General features: G+C 39.5%; 2 protein-coding genes across 2 annotated transcripts; both read right to left on the bottom strand.

Annotated features, from left to right (window-relative positions):
- Positions 1-2,384: 2,384 nt before the first annotated feature.
- On the bottom strand, positions 2,385-10,022 carry pane1 (proliferation associated nuclear element). The gene is made up of 6 exons (XM_042485596.1): positions 9,856-10,022; positions 6,952-7,028; positions 5,739-5,837; positions 5,171-5,250; positions 4,825-4,916; positions 2,385-3,166 (listed from the first exon to the last, which is right to left on the bottom strand). Exons 1-6 carry the CDS (start codon positions 9,910-9,912, stop codon positions 3,017-3,019), a joined length of 555 nt encoding a protein of 184 aa, XP_042341530.1. The 5' UTR covers positions 9,913-10,022; the 3' UTR covers positions 2,385-3,016.
- A 1,410-nt stretch (positions 10,023-11,432) lies between these two features.
- On the bottom strand, positions 11,433-20,207 carry zgc:158803 (LUC7 domain-containing protein). Its single transcript, XM_042485719.1, has 10 exons — positions 19,648-20,207; positions 19,084-19,178; positions 17,706-17,804; positions 15,947-16,057; positions 15,611-15,754; positions 15,080-15,256; positions 14,745-14,923; positions 14,621-14,653; positions 13,287-13,442; positions 11,433-12,563 (listed from the first exon to the last, which is right to left on the bottom strand). Exons 1-10 carry the CDS (start codon positions 19,706-19,708, stop codon positions 12,323-12,325), a joined length of 1,296 nt encoding a protein of 431 aa, XP_042341653.1. The 5' UTR covers positions 19,709-20,207; the 3' UTR covers positions 11,433-12,322.
- Between the last annotated feature and the right edge of the window lie 436 nt (positions 20,208-20,643).

The raw sequence follows: 20,643 nt of genomic DNA, 5'->3' as shown, positions 1-20,643 counted from the left end.
ACTATTTCTCAAGGCAAACTCAACCCCCCAAATTACTGCACAACTACAAGAAAAAATATCTAGAAAAAATTATACACACACACACACACACACACACACACACACACACACACATACTTATACATATACACATATAATAGTAGTAGTAGTAGTTATATTATATATTGGGCAAGGGACACATCCATCCCAATATTCAAAGACACCCAAACTAACATGTCATAAATAATGTCACTAAAAAGTCCAAAGAATATCATAGTGTGTGCATATTTCTTGTAAGGCCCTCAATCATATGCTGGCTTCATAAAATTGCTCTAATCCCTTTGCAGATGGGGTTTCATAGCTGATTTAGGTCCTGTCTGAAAGCCAGTCCAGATAGGAATCAGGTCAAGTAAAACTCTTAACATTAAGTGTCTGGACACACACATGCATGCATTCACTCTCCCAACAAATGCACACGATACACACACACACACACACACACACACACACACACACACACACACACACACACACTAAAAAAATAACTTGGAACACTTCACACACAGCATTATCTGTCAGTTCTTAGTCACCTGCTCTAATGTGGACGTGACTCCTGATGCTGCATGTGCCCCTTAATTAAGCCTCTACAGTCCATTCAATGTGAGGTAAATCTATACTTGTAAACCCTGACAACAGAGCAGCATCTTCTTGCAACCCTTCGTCACAGAGGCATAATAATAACAATTTCATAGCAACCCATCAAGTAGTTTGCTTTAGTCATTCATTGTAATAACTTTGATCCACTGACTTTCTATCTAGTGCCATCATCAGGCCAAGTTTTCCTTTTGTCCAGGCATTTTGCATTACAAAACAGTTTTGAAGCCCATATTGACAAGGCAAATCAATTCTTCTAAGATTGTCTTGATTAGGAATCAAATTACAGCAAAAAACTGTGTGGGACTCACATGAAGTGAGCATTTCTATAAAGGGAAGACTCATGGCGAGCCACAGAACCCATTTTTATTTAGATATCTCAAGAGATCAACCCTGTGAAATGACCATGCCATTTTCCATCGTCAAAATTTAGCTTAAATTTACAGCATTAGGTAACCCCCTTCCTGAGACGCTAACATGGAATTACTGGACTCCTCAGGTCTTCTAGTTTGATTCAACACCACTATTGTCACTCTAGCTTAAAAAACCCGCCCCGCATGGCCTCTTCAAGACCGGAATGTCAGCAGGCAATTAACGGGATTATGTACAGACCTAAATTGCATCGCAATTAACGTGTTAACTCTGACAGCCCTTCTTTAGTCTTTTGGCTCATGAACAAACACCTGCAAAATGAATGACATTCCATGCTTTTGGCTAATTAGCAAATGTTGGCATGCTAACATGCTAAAAGACAACGAATATAATATAAATATTACACACGTTAAAGCTCTACATTATAGCATTATTATTGTGAACACGTGAGCATCGAGCTCAGGGCACTGCTTTTTTATGGCTGGTCAAGTGTTACTATTTATGATGACTTACTGTAAATGTGTAAAAAGAGGGTTAAAGTGTTGGTATTTGTGTTATCATTGACATTCACATCCCACAGCCTCCTTGATGTCCTTACAGTTTGTGACTTGATGCCAAAACAATGTTTGATTGTACGATGGATGATTGCCATGATGATAATCTAACTATTAATAGTGTGTGTGTGTCAGTGCATGTATGCAGACGTGATGCCAGGCACAGTTCCTGTGGTCACACTCTGGGAGGGGGGCAAACCTCTGCCTCCCCCCACATTGTCCGCCCTCTGAAGTCTGACCAATGGCTGATGGCACAGAGGTCAAATCAATTACAGGCACCCTGATACGATTACTGCTTTAGTGTCTCTAAGAGGCTGTGGCGCACTGTGAAACTACACAACCAAAGGCATCCATTGGCACAACCATGACTGCTCATTGTAAAAAGGGGCTAAATAACACTCCAAAGTTAGGTTATATTTTGGTCAGGGAACAACTGACATAGCCATTTTTATAGGGCCCCTTAAACTCTCACCTCACGATATCTGAATTATCTGTTCTATGGGAACCCTGCAATCTTCTTAAACTGTGAGAGGGCTTGTTCCCAATAAAGATTTTGTTCCTTACAATCAATGTACTTATTCAAACTAAAGCTGTATATTTGTCTTTCAAAGGAAAGGAACAACCAGCCAATTTAAAGAATTATAAATCACCTAGGTAAGACTTGTTTTGTTTATGTATTGTATGTGATCGTTGTGGCACTAAAAATGTTAACTATACCAGTATAAGTCAATGCCCAGCAGATAGTTGGCATATTAACTGTTAAATGAGAAATCAAAGTGTATCAGTATGCAATTTATGAAAGGTGCCATGTTGAAAAAAGTCAGATTTCCATGTTTTGTTTTTATTTATTATAAAGCAGGTTAGTGCCACATAATAATTTGAAAGTATTCTGATGCTGTATGCATTTCTCTGTATACAGAGAAATGCATACAGTTTGAATTCACAAACTGTGCCTTTAAACAAGCTGTTAAGACTTCCTTAAAGTTGTGATGTCACAACTACAGCTAATTTAATCTTATTATTTACACCTGTTTTTCTGCTTTGACATGTCAAAATGTCTTCTGTGAAAAAGACCTGCTGTGCTCTTCATGGAACAAAAGGAAGAACTGTTTATGAGGTTGATTGTGGTGAGTTATAATATATTTGTGCGGTATTCAGTTCTAGCTATTTAGTTCAAGTGATTACGTGTCAAATTCTCACCCCACAGATGGTTAAAAACCTCTCACAAACCAGTAGTGCTGATCTGCACTTATGGGAAAATACAAACGATGACTGCAGGGAGAAGACAGAAAACTGCAGTGGCTTATAGTCAAAGCACAAACATGTAGAGTAAAATGAAGAGAGAAAATAAAATACAAAATGTGTTATCAGTATGGAAAGTCCAGTCACAGTGGACAACTACACATAAATATAGACATGAAAAAGCCAGACAAGACAAAAGCAAAGATCCACGGGAACTAATCGAAGCTCGGCTGGTCGATGTCTGGGGGCACGGTGCAGCAAGTCAGGTTGGACAGGTAGAGAGCGGTAGCCATGGGAACAAGGCCGGCTGCCACCTTCAGGATGGTCAGCAGCCTCTCTGTAGCATTGGTCACACCATCTGGTGTCTGGAGGGGAAGAACATCACACAAGACTACTTTATAAGAAACAGAACAACACACTAAAGACAGGCCTCCTGCAGCTTCAGGTAAATTAGACTTAAGATATTTTAATCTTTCTAATGCCACTTGGAATTAAATTTAAGACCCATTTTCTAACAACCAAAACTGAAGGAACTTTGAATTTTATTTTTCCCTAATATTTATTGTAACATGAAAATCAATGGGGTTTTTTGTCCCTTGAAAAAGTTAAATTATCTATGACAAATGTGAAAAAAACAACCCTTTTTAGAGTGGAACACATAAAAAAAATTAACATATTATATTACAAAGTAAGTATCTATTGGGTTTACAAATAGAAGTGGGAAACCTTTATCTTTGGCTGTTTTTTTAATGGCAATTTTGAGTTTCTCACTTTGTGTGTAAAAATCCCATCATGGTGGGTTTAAAAAAAGGAATACATTGAATTTCACATAAAATAGATGCTACCAATTTTTGGGAGATTTTACAATGCAACATCAGAAAAAAGAAGATTTATAAAATCCTACTTCCCATGTGTGAGCATTTGCAAGTATTTTGAAAGATTCATTTAAGTCATTTTAATACCAATTAAGGCCATTATTTAAGATTATTGAATTCAATGCCTTTTCTGACTTATTAAGGATCCACGGGAACCACGTAAAGACACATTTAGTGTTCTATAAACAACATCAGCACAGACCCTAAACTGCAGAAACACTGCTGCATAATCCACATGCAAATATTGCTTCCACATATTTTCTGCAGGGTTCATCATGCTCTATTTGAGACTAATCTCACGATGACATACCGAGACTAATCGAACTACAACAACCACCCCGTGGTTGTATGCCTACACTAACAACTCAAGTTGCAGTTTACATACAAGTCTGTTCAGACTTCGTTGCCACGACAGTTTACAATGCCTTGAATATGTAAGTTGCTCCAAAGAAGTTACAAATTGTAAAACATTAGTGTCACCAATTCAGTACCTGACTAAATGTCTCCCCTTCTATTCCTGCGATATGATATTGAATAATGTTCAGCAAAGTGTTTGTGATCTAAGTGTTTTTTGATATAGAATGCCATCTCTTCTTCATTTTATCTTATTAGAGATTTGTGTGAAATTTTGTCATAATCAGCACACAACTTCCTGAGTTCTGGCCAAAAACATATTGTTAGGTCACTAATCTGTTCATCCTTGAGTCAAAAGAAAACATTTGGGCCAAATTTGGTGAAATTACCTCAAGATGCCTCTGAGATTCTACAATTCTACAATTTCATTTAGCAGACGCTTTTATCCAAAGCGACGTACAACACAAGCAAGAATTAAGACTTAAGGAAAAAAACCCTTAGTAAGTGCAAAAAGTGCTTCAGGTGTGATTGGTCACAGGTATTGCCGTCTAGTGGCAGAAGAAGTGCCGCACAGGTTACTGGTTTTTGAACTGCAACTCGACAGGTTCTGGCAGCATACAACCCAGAGGTGGTAATTCTAGTTTTATGAGGGGTTGTGTATGTGTGCTTTTTATCTTGTTAGTTTAGCCCTTGTTGGTTGTTATTGCGACAGCAGTCATCCTTTTTCCACTGTGGTAATCATCATCATAAATCTGAGTCAAATCACAATGTCTATGACAAAAGATGATGCAAACCTGATCCTCTGCAAACAGCAAGGGGCAATGCAGAGATGCAGCCAGCTTTCTGACAGCGTCCAGGCGCTCCGTGGGGACCGAAGCATTACGAGCTACAACAGACAGATGGAGGAGAGGGAAGCTGATCAGAGAGAGAGAGACACAGACAGGCTGGACTAAAAGTTAGTCACTGTCCAGCAATACAGAAAGGACTGAGGTACAGTATATAGAAATGGTAAAAAAAAAAAAGACCCATCTTAGAGAACTGACGCTCCATTTCATCCCTTATGCTCCTGTTTTGTCCTCGTTCAAGTGATTTATTAAGGAGCCGAGTGCAGCAAATAAAAAGTTAAAAATTGAACCATACCATTAGTGACCATGAAGCAGACTTTTCCGAGAAAATATCCAGGGTCCAAATATTTTAGGGAAGCTTCTGCTGACTGGAAACTATGACAAAACAATAAATACATGTCACAGAATGAGATCATTTTATATTTTAACAATTAATTAGGAACAAACCATATTTGAGGAATTAAGAGCACCTTTCTATACAATGATGAAATTAGGTCTTGTAATTTAATTGGATGTGAAAATGTGTGTTTACATTTTGATTCAAGGACAGACTAATTAGGAAGTCAATAGTTCTATTTTAACAAAGAAGTGGACACCATGCTATCGAGTTCTGATTTCTCTCATCATGTAATAACAACTGGTCTAAGTTTAACACTAATGTGTGGGTGAAGATGAAAAGAGAAGCTCTTGGTGTAAAAAAAAAATAACAAACCCAGCTCTGGCTGAGAACATTATTGAAGGACAACATGCAAACAGAATTGAGTTTCATTCAGGCAAACTTAATCTACAAATGTAGATATTTTATCTGTGTGTGTCCAGGTGAGGGGATTAAATTATAAAGCTGAAAAAGATTTGAAAGTTACCTGAGCTCCGAGGCTAGGTTGATGATAAACACCACCAGGTCTATCCTTGGACGGCTCTCATCATTCTTCATGGGCAGAGGAAGACTCTTAGCTAGTCTCCTGATGATTGCAATAAAAGGGTTAAACATGGTTACCAATATCAATAAAAGGGTTGAATATGGTTACTACCATGTAGCAAACGGGTGATAATTCTGTGTTCACGTCACATAGGATGGATAGTGTCTAAGGGAAAGACACCCATGTCTTACCGCTTGTGTGTTCATTTAATAAGACAACTCGAGGTGGTCGTACATGGTTAAATATACTATGGACCTTTCTCAATACTAAGTTCGCCAAGTTCGGACTTGTGAACTTGGAAGTTTGAGCTCGGCAAGCTCAACTGAAGAGTGCACACTCCCGAAGACAGGAGGGCACAGCACTTTCACTCTGCAATTGGAACAGCAGTGTGCTTAGCATAACCAAATATCTTCACTGTAGTGTGTATAATTACACAAAATCTCATATAAACACAAGCCTGCCTCCTTTACTTTTCATTCATTCATTCATAAATAAATATTTCTGTGTGTGTGTATCCTATTAATCATTATTATAAATAATATTTATACATTTGTATATATTTTGAGTATTTCTAGGTCTATAGTCATCATATAAAAAGCCTGGAGCAGAAAAAGGCCCATCGTTGAAAAAAAAAATTGTAAAGCAGCACTCTCCAAAACGACAACTAGTAATTTCAAAATTGTAATTGTAATTGAATTGGAACAGCATTTGGACTGTGACTGATGACGCTTCACGAGTCCACAAGAACTCAGGTACCGTCAAGAACACAGGCTGAGAAAGGCCTTATGCATTCACTATACATGTATTCATAAGCCCTATTATTAAGTGCTAAGTCTGATATCAGAGCTTTCAGAAAAAAAGTTTCCTGGTTGTAAATATAACTTGATGTGAACAATATTTACCTGCCCAAACTGATAATTATGATGTCTCCAATATACAATGAACACAGCATAACTGTGTTGTGCTGAACCTTCAATTGCTAGTGAATAAATAGGTGCAGTTGCATGGTTTAACATATACACAATAAAAAAACAACATGCATTATCTAGTTTCAATAGCAGTATAGCAGATGGTGTTTCCAGCTGTGTGTTTAATGACCATGTGCTGTAACACACAGCTGATCTCAGCAGTTCGTAAAGGACGGAGCTGTACTCACACATTCACGGTGACAGCAGTCTCCTCCACCAAGGCGTCTGCTAAACTCTGCTGAAACTGCTCCTCGCTCTCCACCAGCTGGAGGAAAAACACTTCAAGTCAGCACAAAACTGGGTGATAACACTTGGCACTTTAACACACTGCTATCAAAAAGTGCAAAAGAACACTCTTAACACCAACTAAAGATGCATTTTGAAAACATGGCTTAATGTGTACTTGAATATGTGGGGGGAAGTAACACAGTAGCCTAAATTTTCTTCAGTGGGTGCTGGTACCATATTTCAGAGAGCAATTATTTTTAACGTCATCTGATGGCATACGTCTTGATTAAAGGTCCAGTGTATAGGATATAGTGACATCCTGTGGTGAGGTTGCAGAACTGAAACTTCTCACATGAATCAAGCGTGCAGGAGAACAACAGTGGCTGACATGAAATTTGGCCCTATCATGAGCCAGTGATTGATTTGTTAGTTCTGGGCTACTTTAGAAACAACACGGCAGACTCTGTGGTCAAGGACCCATGAAGCAGGTCCAGTTCTGGACTGCTCTGAATGGGGGGGGGGGGTTTATTGCTTAAGACTGTATGCTAAACAATCTCGTGTTTTATTCTAAGCTAAAAGAGTATTATCTTGATATCTTGATGGCTTGAGGACATTTGTTTTTTTAAAAAACAAGCTCAATTTTGTGCCTTTTTAAATGCACACAATTTACAGCCTGCGGGCCAACTCTGTTCCCCTATAGGGTGCCAGGTGGCCCCTCTTTTTAATTCCCAAAGTAAACTGATGCACATTGGGAACTGTTTTTGTACTTTCAGAATGCATAAGGTGCAGAGTGCATAAAACAGCATCAAAATAGAGCTTTTTTATCAAAAAAAGTAGAGGATCCCCCAAATCCCCACCAGAGTCCTAGCTAAGCCTCTAATGTCCTAGAAACATCCTGAAATCCTATAAACATCCTAAAATGCCAGAACTGTCATAAGATTCTAGAAATTGCCTAAAATCCTAGAAACATCTCAAAATCCAAGGAAGCGCAGTGAGACAGACAAACAGAGCGGAGCTTCTCTTCATAGCACCAAAGTGTCTGAAACAGCTAAATTTGCAGAGGTGGGAAGTGCCTCCTTTAGACATCCATAGACTACTTTATGTTAGCTTCTGGTTTTAATCAGACTTTGGATGGAATTATTTAGAAACACCAGGACGCATCACTCATGTTTCATCCAGCCACTCGCACTGAGCTCTCATTATTAATAACAGGGGCAAATGTAATTTTTGGAGGGCCTGGGGCCACAGGGATATTACCTTATTTTCACCCATTCTCTAACTGGGAATGTTGGCAAGCTGTTGGCAGCTATAGGAGAAGTAGGCCTACTCAAAAAATGTTTTTCCTGAGTAAAATAATTAATAGCACAGACGTTTCACAGAAGTTCAAGTCAGAGTCCTGCAGTCAGGAGAGGTTTGAACTTCTGTGAAAGGTCTGTGCTATTAATCATTTTACTCAGGAAAAAAACAACAACTTTTGAGTAGATCCGCCATGATGAAACCCTGTGGAAGCACATATGACTCGGTTGTCAAACGCTCAGCTGTATTCTAGAGTCAAAGTCGTTTACTGCATTTGGTTCACTGCGGCGCTATTCTTATTATCATTGGCTGTTCGTGTTGTCTGTCAAAACATGGCTGAAATGCGTTCTATCGACATTCTATTAACCTTATCTCATAGTTCAATCGAGGAAAAGTTATTTCGGGATTGAAATCATTATCGTTTTATCGCTCAGCCCAACATGCGTGCATCAGTTCTTCTTTGTCTGTGGGGATTAATTACTCTTACACCCCAGAGAGTAACTTTTTGGGGAGTAAGACTTGACTTTATAAAATTGGTCCTCACAAGTATGGAATTACTAATGTGCACACACACCCAGCTGTCCGGGGAAAGGGGATCTCTCTTTGAGATCTCTCCTTCACATGTCCATGAGGTTGTTCTGATGGTCATTGGGAGTTTTTTTCTTAGAGAGCTTGGGCTGGGCACCTGTTGCTGATTTGGGTCTATCAGGCCCAGCAAAACACCTTCAGCAACAAAAATCTTATTGGTTCCTCAAAATTTGTAATTTCCTCAACAAAAAAATACACAGAAATTATTCCATGTTTGTATGAAAAGTTGCACTACAGTTATGTGTAATATTGACTGCTTTGTTTGATAAATCATCAGGGGACAGGCACTTATAAGTTGTCCATTGCACCATGCAGCCTGAAAAAAGAAGTGTGCCAAGTATGTGCTGGTTCAAATATTGCTTTTTTGTCAGCGGTTATATGGTTATATATTGGTAAAGAAAATAATTATGTCCAAAGATGCTAAAGGGCTTAAGGAAGGGCAGGTTTATTTAGTCTTTCGAACACTTTTGCAGTTCTAAGTTTTATGGCAAAGAAATGCATAACCATTTTTTTAAAACACAAGAGAAAAGTATTAATCAGAAAAAAAATACAATAATCCAAATGGTGACATCTATAAATCTCTATTTCTAAGTGTCAGCCAGTGGTGGCCCATGCACTTATTCAAATGGTTCAAAAATTGGTGAAAAAGGCAGAATGCCAACAGAGAAAATGTGAGTGAAAGGAGAGAGAAAGACAAACATACTCAGAAACAGTTTAACATGATAAACAAGTTATTGTTGTGAAACATGTACAAAAATATCCATAAATGTGCAATAGAATCCACTCTAGTGATTGAGCTATCGTATACCACTTTGAAACACGGTTATTTTCCTTTTGGCTCCACCTGAGAGCAGCTAAAACAGCTTCAACATCGTATCAGCTGGTTTGTTTTCAACAAGTCGACATAACAGATCCCAAAACACGGCGGTTTGACCGCAACTGTCAGTGGCTGAAGATAAAATGCATAAAGACGAACTCACCAAGATGTTCGCTGTCTTCAACCCGGGCAGCTTACTAAACGGCTTCAACAACGACATCTTGACATAAAGGCTAAAAACAATCCTACGTTTGGTAAATTTACGACGTGAAGCCAGTCTCTTGTCATTTCAGGCATTTCATGCTCCCTCGCGCTTCTTTTCCGAACGTGCGTCTGACGTCACGGCGCTTACGCCGGATGACGTCATGACGTTTTCCCAGTACATGCCATGGATCTATTACAAGGACGTACATGCAGTTGTCTTCTGCCCCCTACAGGCTGCTGGCTGAGCTGCACGTCACTCCTTATGGTAGCACTCCTGGAGCAAAATGCTGCAGCAGTAATGCAGCTGTTTTTCTTCTTGACCGGGAAATATCAGCTTGAAAGGAGCCACAGCTGCAACTACTGTACACTTTAGTACAGCTTTGAGGTAACTTTTTTACGTGCTTTTATATTTTCCATTTTATTTTACTTTATCCTTGTTTTTAATTTGAAAGTTTTATATCATAGCTACTTTGCAGAATCATAATATTAATGCAAAGTATCATCAACCAATGCATTATAGTGAATTTTTATGGACTGAGCCACTGTACATGAAGTTGTTAAATACTCCCAATTTTTACCAACTATAAGATTAGTGATGCTTCCACGGCATGCACCAATAACTATAATGCAATACTATAGCATATTTTATTCCTAAATGGGCTGTTTTGCATGAGTACTTGTAATTTGGTACTTTGAGTCCATAATAATATTAATATTTTTTGTACATTTACTTAAAATAACTTTCAGAGTGGGGAAAAAATGCAACACCACACAAACACCAAGTATGGATTTTTTAAATGATGTAAATGGTTAATATTGCAAATACAAATTAAACTTAGCTGGCCTACTAAAATAATAAAATCAAATGTTTTCCAGTCCTCTAGATACAAGTTGCTGCAATTACAGTGACTGAAGTGAGATGAACAACTTTCACTTCAATTTGCAGTTGAAAAGAGGTAATAAATCACAGCATTTGTTACTGCAATACTCAGCATGTCAGAAAATGGGTAATAATCGCAATAATATAGCATCATGACCCAGGTATCATGATTATATCGTATCTGTGGGGCTCCAGTGACCTCCAGCTTGAACTTTTAAGACAGTAAAAAACGCAGGATTTTTACTTGTACAAGGATTTCTATCCTGTGGTGTTGCTACTTTTATTTAAGAAAAGATTAATACTATTTCCACCACTTCACAGTTAGATGCACAAATCATCCCATACTATTACCATACAATAAAATTAATTTTCTGGTCTTAGTGGGATGAGTTTTTATAAACCTAAACATGCAACAAACCAAAACTAATTTAAACACGTTTTTATACTTGTGATTAATAATAGGACCAAAAAAAAAGACAAACAAAACCTTTTTTTTGGTTTTCTTTGTAAAAAAGTTTTTGTATGGACATCAGTAAAGCAAAAGGAGGGTTAACACAAGCTCTTTAACCTCATTACTTTAGTTGTCACACACTGTATTTGTCCAAATTGCATAAACAGGAGGTGACGTTAAAGAGAAATATGTATGAAGCATGGTGTTTGAATAGAAGCAGAAAATTTTATTCACTTAATGGTGGCACAGCAAAGTACATTCCCGCAGTACATCCAGGTTGAATCACAGCAAACAGGACAAAAAAGTCCCTGGGCCTTTACGAATCAGTATGTAAATATGCACGTGGTCTGTATGGCATGTCAGGAGCTGAGTGGAGATATCTGGATGACTTCTTTCGGGGGGCGAGTGAGTGTACTTTCAAAGTGTAACTTCATCACTGCATCCTGAATCAAAGGCAGGCTCGGGGATGCGAATCGGATTTCCCAGATCAGATTGTTATGGCTTAAAGGCAGCAAATAAAACATTAGAAGTGCCTTCAGTCATTCACAGCTCATTTCAAACATTACTGTGAGGGATGCCACACCAGTGAGCCCAACCGGTGTAAATGAATCCGCAGCAACTGAAACCGATTGATTCCTAATGGAACGAGAAGAACTGCATCGACATTAAAGGTCCAACTAATGATAAAAAAAATAACAGCACTTCATGTGAGTAAAATAAAAAACAGACAAAGTAGGGCAGCTGTCTCCTTGCTCGCTCATCACTTCTAAAAGAACTGTACATGAGATCAACAAGATGGCATTAATAAAAAATGACTGTACTGCTTCCAGGTCACGCTAGCCTCTCAATTCAGTCTTATTAAAGTTGATTTTGCATGTTTTCCTTTACCGCCACCACAGAGGTTGTTCCCTCATCCCCATCTTACCTTCCCACCATTCACCCCCTGCTAATGTACATGTCCCTCTTTAAACATGAACACACATACAAAGCCGACACACACACACACACATTCCCACCGACACACTCTCAGCTCTCCATGCTCCTTCGACTAATGAATATATCCAAATCAAAGACTTTGGAGGTGTCCACTCCTGTTCATATCTCGCCGGACTCTCGCTCCTCGGAGCTGGAGCGTCTGTCCCGCTCCAGCGACAGGGATCTCTCCCGTTCCCTGCCCCTGGCTGTGTTCGAGGACGGGGACCTCTCCCTGTCCTCCCACTCTCCGCACTCCGCTCTGTCCTCACGCCACCCCTCTCCTGCTGCGCCCTCTCTACACCTCTCCTGGGATGGCGAGGGTTCTCTGTCGCGGGTGTGAGATGATCTGTCTCTGGAGGACCTGGGGAAAAACAATCAGCCACAGATTGATTATCATCGCAAAAAATAATCTTTAAATACTAGATTGGGGACTTATATTGTTCACATGAAAGAGTGTAAACAGTGAAAACTCAATTTCATAGCCTAAAAACTGGATGGCTTTTTCAGCACAACAAAAATAAGGAGTTCATGGCGATGTCCTTATACAACTATTTTCTAAAAAAAATCTAAAATTATGTTTCTGAATCTTGAATGGTAGTTGTGACTACTGTGATAAAGCTGCAGTAGTAATTAAATCTTGATTCATTTCTAAATTAATCTAGAGCTGAACATGATTATTTTCACAGTTATTTAGTGATCTTTCATAAGACTGACCGTTTCACTCTAACAAATGGCCAAAATGGTTAAAAAATACTATCACAATTTGTTATGACACTGCTTAAAGTAGAGACAGAAATAATGATAACGATACATTTTATCTACTGAGCACTTTTAAAGCGAGAGTTATAGCTCAAAGTATTTCAGAATAAATGTGCAGCACATAAAAATGCAAAACAGAATGATGTTGTGGAGATTTTATGATCGACTTTATCACCATCTATTGACTTTGCCTGCTTTCCCTCGGTTCATGTTTTCTCAACATGGCAGCTGCTGCACTGGTCACTGTTACATTATGAGAACTGTATGAAGTTGAGTTTAATGCTAATTAAGGAGTTGGACTCTCAGTGATGGATTAAAGCCACACCTCTTTCTTTTGCGCCTGTGAGAGTGGGAGCGTGAGCGATGCCTGTCCTTGTGTCGATGTTTCCTCTCTCTCTCCCGATCCCGATCGCCGCCTTCTTCTCTGGAACGAGAAGCGCGGTGACGTCTTGAACGGTGGGAGGATGAAGTGCCTCCGTCCCTAGAAAAATAATTAAAATAAAAAAAACAGGTAAGCTGCACTGCTATAAGCGACTGATTATCAGATAAAGGCTTTACACTGAAACATCCTCATACATTCTGTCTCATACTCAGTGTAGCTGGTAGATAACAGCCTGCACAACAGCTAGTCCTGCTATGCCACACAGCACAACCGTTTTATTTAATATTCTATTTTCTGTGATTAGCTGGAGGTGGTGTTGTCTTCACTTCAAGCAAGATAATCCAGAAGCTCATTTCTTTCAGCTCCACCACTGAAACCATCTATGTAACAGAAACCCTGGTGACACTATTTCCACAGAAATCACTCAGTTTTGATTGACCAGATGGGGTACATTAATTTTAGATCACTGTATGGCTCTGCAAAGAAGTTAGTAAAAAACAGTTTTTTAAAAAAAATTATTTACACAATTTTAAAATTTGTTTATTTTTTATTATCATTATTATGCCATTATTATTATGGTTACTGTTTTTGTTGCTATTATTATTTTATTTATTTATTACTGTGATTCTGTGTCTGAACACTGTTGGCGCCCCCTGCTGGGATGCACTGTAGGTGTTTTCTTATAATTAACTTATAATTAACCCCACCTGTGGGCTGTCTTTGTGATATTGCCGAACATACATGCTGAAGAGGGGCCTCTGGCCTGAAACGTCCGTGTGGCAATAAAAAGTGGTATAATCGCACTGCTGTCCTGATCTTGACTGCTCTTACAAGAAGCTGCAGTACATTCTTAATTAATACTGACAGCTGTTACTCAAACTACTTCACATGTGCCATTGCATTATAGTAGATCCATGTCAGCCTCTAAACTGTTTCCTGCTTACTTTTTTATGATACCAAGTTTTGGTACAAAAGCAAATATCTTTTTCAATATCAACACTGCTGTATCACAGCTGGCTTTCTAAACAAACCTTGTGTTGATGTTTTTAATGCTAATAGTTCTTCATATAAAACTATATTCTTAATAAAATTACATCATGACACACAACTAGCTACTTGTCAGTCTTGTGTTGAGTTTTCACAAATGTTTAATGTCTAAAGTTTTTAATCGGTGCACAAGTTTAAAGCAGTATGTTGCGGCGTGAATTGGTATATTTGGTGAAATTATTATATCAATCGCACGTCTGACAAAGAGATTCTGGTCAAAGCAGACATACCTCGCATATCGTTCTCCACTTCTGGATCTCGACCTACGACAGGAGCACAAAATCAGACAGTTTGCAGACGACACTGAAATGTTTCTCTGTAAGCAGTAATGATTGGAGTCGGACCGTTTCTTACCTCCTACGCTCCCTCTCCCTTTCTCGTTCTCTCTCCCATTCTCGCTCTCTTTCCCGTTCTCGTTCCCGCTCCCTTTCTCGCTCCCGCTCCAACTCCCACTGTCGCTCTCTTTCGTCTTCTCTTTCACGTTCCTCTCGTCTTCTCATTCGCATTCTTTCTTGCTTCTCTATAACTGCTTTCTGCATTAAACAAAAACAGCGCTCAACGGAAAAACACTTGCAGCTGATACTGTTCTACATTCAGTAAAATACAAATAATGCAAAAGACGAAATGCCTTTTTGAACAACAAACATGGCATTTAAAGCAGTTCTCTACATTTTCAGTGCGCAACTTACCCTAAGCTTTTCAAGCTTCTCGCGGATTTCAATGAAGCCGAGGTGCAGTTTGCCCCCAAAGTGGTCAGCTAGACGACGGTCGTTGTCGTGAAGACCCAAGTAGGCAGAGCACACCTCGCACACCCGTAGTTTTTGTTGTTGAAAGCTGGAGGCTGGCATTGAGTTTCTGTACACATCCTGCAACAACAAAAGTTATATAATTGTGAAGCAAATTCACAGAAAAAAAAAAAGAGACTGGACTAGAGTGTACGTTTTGTAAGGAAATACAACGCCTATTAAAATCCAAGACACGCCTTGTTAAATAAAAATGATGATTTCTGACATTATCCACTTTGATAAGAGATTATATTTTAACTGCTTTTACTTACACTCAAGTGAAAAAAAAATGATGAGTCACTGTTGACACAAATCATAAAATTTTCACAGAATGAAACTAATGTCTCCAGTCTTGTTGGTGGCGTGTAAGTAAAAATATCTATCTATTCAAAAACAATGAATCGCTCACAGCAAAGGAATTATTAACTTTCTGACCTCTGCTTCTTTCTTTAAGCCCCGAGTCTTCTCCACCATTTCTAGTAGTTGCTGGGCCTCATCTACATTCCCCTCACCCCCAAGTTGCTCCGCCCGAGCCAGCATCTTCCCGATCTCTTCGTTCAGCTCATGGACACGTTCAGCCTTATTTTAATGGCAGGAGAAAAAAGAGACAAAAAATAAGCTCCAAGCTGTAGAAAAAAAAAGTTACTTTGCACAGATTCACGATAACCAGGTGGAGTGGAAAAGATGAATTACACCCCGTTTTAAAGGTGCACAGCATTCATAAAGACCTGATGATAATCGCACTAACAGTGTCCACAGTGAGTTTGTCACCTTTGCGGCCACTTCAGCGCTGATCTCATCCTGCGTCTCTGCTAGTCTCTTCTTGGCCAGCTCAGTCCTGCGGTCGCAGTCAGCGATGAAAGACTGAAGGTGTTCAGCAGCCTGCCAGAGAACACAGATGTTGTTAAGATAAATGGGTTTTTGGGTGCTTTAAATATGTACTAAACACTGTACATGTATGTGGCTGTGTTGCCCGTGTCTCTCATATGTCCAAGACAAATTTCTCCTGAAGGATACAATAAAGGCTATTCTAATCTAGAGAGATGTTTAACCTGTTTTGATTTGTTAAAATGTTTTTCTTTGCTGTACAAAACTTTATTAAACAAATGTGATCAGTCCTAAATAGAATTCTTTATGTGTATATGTACGCTTGGTCTCTGCCTGCTATTAACTGTGTGCCAACAAGGTTCATCTGCTGAGCTCACACCAATCCTCCTCAGACACATCATGTCCTCCCATCCTGCCCTCAATCATCCTTAAAATTTGACTTCCAACTACTCATAGTGTCGGTCACAATTCAACAGAAGCACTTTTATCAGCAAAGACTAATAAGTTAAATCCCTAATCTAACCAAATCAATTTCCATACCAAAGCCAAATACTATTCGTTTGTCACGACAGTTCTGCAATCTGTGCAGCATACTGTTATCTTTAGACTTTTGATTTGGGCAAAGATAAACTCCATAACAGAGAGCAGTCTGACTTGACCTGCTTATTAACATTAAATCCCCTCCCACAGTCAGTTTTGAGGCAGGAACCATGGAGACGTCACTGTGAGACAGCTTTGACCTGCTGCTCTGGAGAACAGTCCTGTGAATTTACTGAGCAAAAGTCATTCAAAACTGAGCTGTTAATTTTATGCAGTCATTAGATCATCACGTAAACAGCGTAGGAGGTGACAGCCAAACTACTTTCTTCAAGATGGTCATTGACTGACACTTTTACACAGTCTGAATTAATTTAAAATTCATCAAACTTACTCTCCTTGGTTTGACACAAAGCAGCCTCATCAGTCAATTGGATAATATTGGCAACCAATTTGTAAGACTTCGGATGCTGGATCAAAAATATTAAAAGGCAATAGACAAGATGAGCAAGTGTAGTTTAAGTAAAGATACATACTACTGGGATTAGCAGGTGTTGAAACTGAAAAACAGAACTGTGAGCTCAGGAAAACAAAAAAGCTGCTGTATTGACGTTGCTATGAGGATGGGTGAGAAGATAAAATATGATCCATGTTATAAATCTGTGAGTTTTAAAACAGAGCATGATGGGCTACAACAGCATGTGACAAGATTTTACCACACAAGTCACAAAGTGACAATCATTTCATCCTGCACTGTGATGATCATGAGATAAACAGTAAAATCACAATGTTCATGTGACAAACTAGTTCAACAAGAATCTGTGCTTGTTTGTGTCCAATAGTCCAACAAGCTGCGATGTTTCTGAACAGCAACGTTACAGGTGGTGCTTGGTAGTGATCTGTTCACATACCAACGTCAGAATATTTTATCAGATGTTATAGACAGCAAGGGTTGTATCATTACTAAAAGACTCACAGAGGTCCCAGTGATTTAGGCGTGACAATGACGACTCGAAAAAAAAAAAAAAAAACACATCAATGACCAGTGATTCTAGTGTATGTTTTTTCAAAACTCATTTTGGCAGTTGACCTGTGCTCACTTTAGATTTGTGTTACTCAGTACAAGGAAGGGGTGTTGGGCTGTGTGTGTGCGTATACTACTCACATCAAGTTCGAAGAAGTACTCCTGTTCCTTAGAGGCGATCTCGTAGTCTGCTCTGAGGGCCAAGTCATGGACTTTCATGCACTCTCCCAGATCCATTCTCTGCAGAGATCAGAGAGACATCCATGCACTGTGTTCATATGCTTTATCATTTCACTCATCTTGAGATTTGTCTTGCCAGTAATTTCCAAATTTTAAATGCCATCACCTTAGTACCTGTAAAAGTGACAGCCTTTGAATCACGGTGCTGCAGGGCCAGATTTTTGAGCTGACTGTTGCTGCGTTCAAATGGGGTCGTGTTTACCGTGTTCATGAGAAGCGACCATATGAACCCTGATGTGGTATTAACGTCCTCAGAAATTTCCTGAGTGCTCCGAGTTCACAACCCCATGTACACAACTTTCCACGTCATAAACACTAGCTCCGTTAGAACGAAGCATATATTTCTGAACTGCATCAATACTACATGGTGATGTACACTGCAGTCTTGAGACACAAGCACATTTTTTGTGTCTGTTTTTAACTCCAGCATATTTGAAATGAACTAGTGATTTTGAGGTAAAATTGCCAGCTCTGCTTTCATTCGAGGGTGTTTGTATTTACATTAGATTAATGGAGTTGGAACTGCAGCTGTTAAAAGTTACATTCAATTGTTTACAGGCAAAATCTGGCTGTGATCTTTGACCTAAACCACAGCGGACATATGGTACTATTCATAGGTCAGGCCTGAACTGCAGTTGTCTCCCCCCTTTTTTTTCTTTTACTTTTGAGGCTTATTAACATCAAATTTAATAGGGCTTGACTGATATTGGGTTTTTATTTCGGGGCCAATACTAATTATTAGTACTTAATGAGACAGAAACTCCAACACAAAACTCTGTTTAAATGCCTTAAACTTTCAACATCACATTCCACAAGTTCTGTCATTTTTTTTTTTTCGAAATTTAAGTGAAAATTTAAATAAAAAATGAACAGATAAAAATAGCTCCCTGAGGTTTCACAATGTTAAAGTTCCTCCCATGCTTACACTTCATTTGCATGTACTGCAAACTGCCTTCCCTGGTGTTGGTTGAGTGTACTATCCACACTTTTCTATTTGTTAGTTTTATCGGCTCTGATGATCTTCCAGGTCAATATTCTGTCGATCACTAAAAGGTATCGTTTGAATTGGGGTCAAATGCTCAAATAATATAATTGTGCACCCCATAAGTGCATAAAGGGACTGTGTGATTTTAAGTTCAATGTACTTGAGTAGACCAATGACAGCAGCTGTACTAATACTTTATGACTGCAGAGTCATGATGTAGTAATGCTGTGTCATAACATAATAATGCTGTTTCATGACATAGTAATGCTCTCTGTTTATAGATGTGATACTCACGGTGCCAGACAAAATGTCATGAGGACATGAATCCAGGAGGTGGCTTTTGCAGACTCTCTCATCTGTGAATTTTATTCTCTGCCGCATGGTATCTCCTTAAAAAAGAAAACCACAAGAGCAGAAAAACATGTTGACTTGTCCGACAGTCCACGACTTAAACACAGCAAGATGCTCACTAACTCACTGAGGCGTAATGAATAAGTCACACATTTGTTACCTTACCAGCTAATACAAAAAGTTAGCTACCAGGATACAGTCTGATCAATGACAGATTCTGCTGGCGAGAAAGGAAGCCACGAAGAGAAGAGCACACCCAGCATGGCTAAGTACAGAGCTAACATTTCTAATGTTTGTTACGGAGGATGTTCAAAGCGACTTGACTTGCCATGTTCACTCAAACACAACAGGTAGCTAGCCGGCTGGCTGGCTGGCTATCCTCATGTTAGCTAGCTTGATCTGCAAAGCATGCCTCACTGCCAGTCTGGCATATAGGTTAGCTTCCCGGCTAATGCTAGCAACAACACAAACTCCTGATCGGATCAGACACAGATCTCAGCCTCTCACCGTCTCTCCCCGTCCCCATGAGCTGGTCCAGCATCGCTCGCATCTGCGCCTGGGCCGACATGTTTCTGTGTGTTTAGCTAACGCTGTGTGAGTCACTCCTCGCCAGCAACAGTCTTCACACATGCAGCCTCCTGAACCGCAGGCCTCGGCGGCTCCTCAACCACCACCAACCGCGGACAACTTTTCCCACGAGGAGAAAAAACACGCGAGCTGGTTGTGTGTCACGCTGGCAGAAATGAGTGGTTGTCCCAGCACTCTGACAGCAGCTAAATGTAACTTTGTGGCGGTGGTTGGCTTCAGGTCGGCTGAGCAAGTGCACCGTCTGTTTGAAAACTGCTGGAGTCCCGTGCTCGTGTCGTGCGGCGAGTAGAGCGAGCGGTGACTGGTGTAGACGGGCCGGTGGGTTAGCTATCTAAATCTGTGTGGAAATAAGTAACCAGTTCTTCTGTAACATTGTATCTAAATGTATTTCTAGCCAGTCAGCTAGAAGTTGGCAAGTTTATTCAACGTCCTTTCTTCCGCCTTTCCACTTCCCTTCCGTGCGCGTCGCCGCAGAGCGCGCTCTGGTCAACCCGCCTCGAGGAAGTGCTGCAGTCAGCCTCGCGCGCTGGTCGGTTTGGTGACGTTACAAGTTACTATCAGATTGTTAGGAAATCAATATACATGTTTTTGTATTGAAATGCCATACATATAAGTGCAGATCAGTTGCGTATTGTATAAATAACCGATAAGTATTCGGAATAGCCTATGTATATATATATTACACATTAATTATATCCACGTTGCTTTATTCTTCAAATGTAGATTTTCGGTCGACTAATTCCCAATCAGTTTGCCCAAACCTAAGAACATTCATATTTTTTTTTATGTGAAACAACAAGATATATCATTAATAACATAAGTTAAAGTTATAGCTGAACGAGTTTGAATTGTGGAATTCAACGGAGTTTGCTCTAATGCACCCATTCCACATCACTTTTTCTTTTTTGAAAATGA

This window comes from Plectropomus leopardus, chromosome 4 (assembly GCF_008729295.1).
Source record: "Plectropomus leopardus isolate mb chromosome 4, YSFRI_Pleo_2.0, whole genome shotgun sequence".
Lineage (NCBI taxonomy): Eukaryota > Metazoa > Chordata > Actinopteri > Perciformes > Serranidae > Plectropomus > Plectropomus leopardus.
This window is presented reverse-complemented; position numbering and strand designations above follow the sequence as displayed.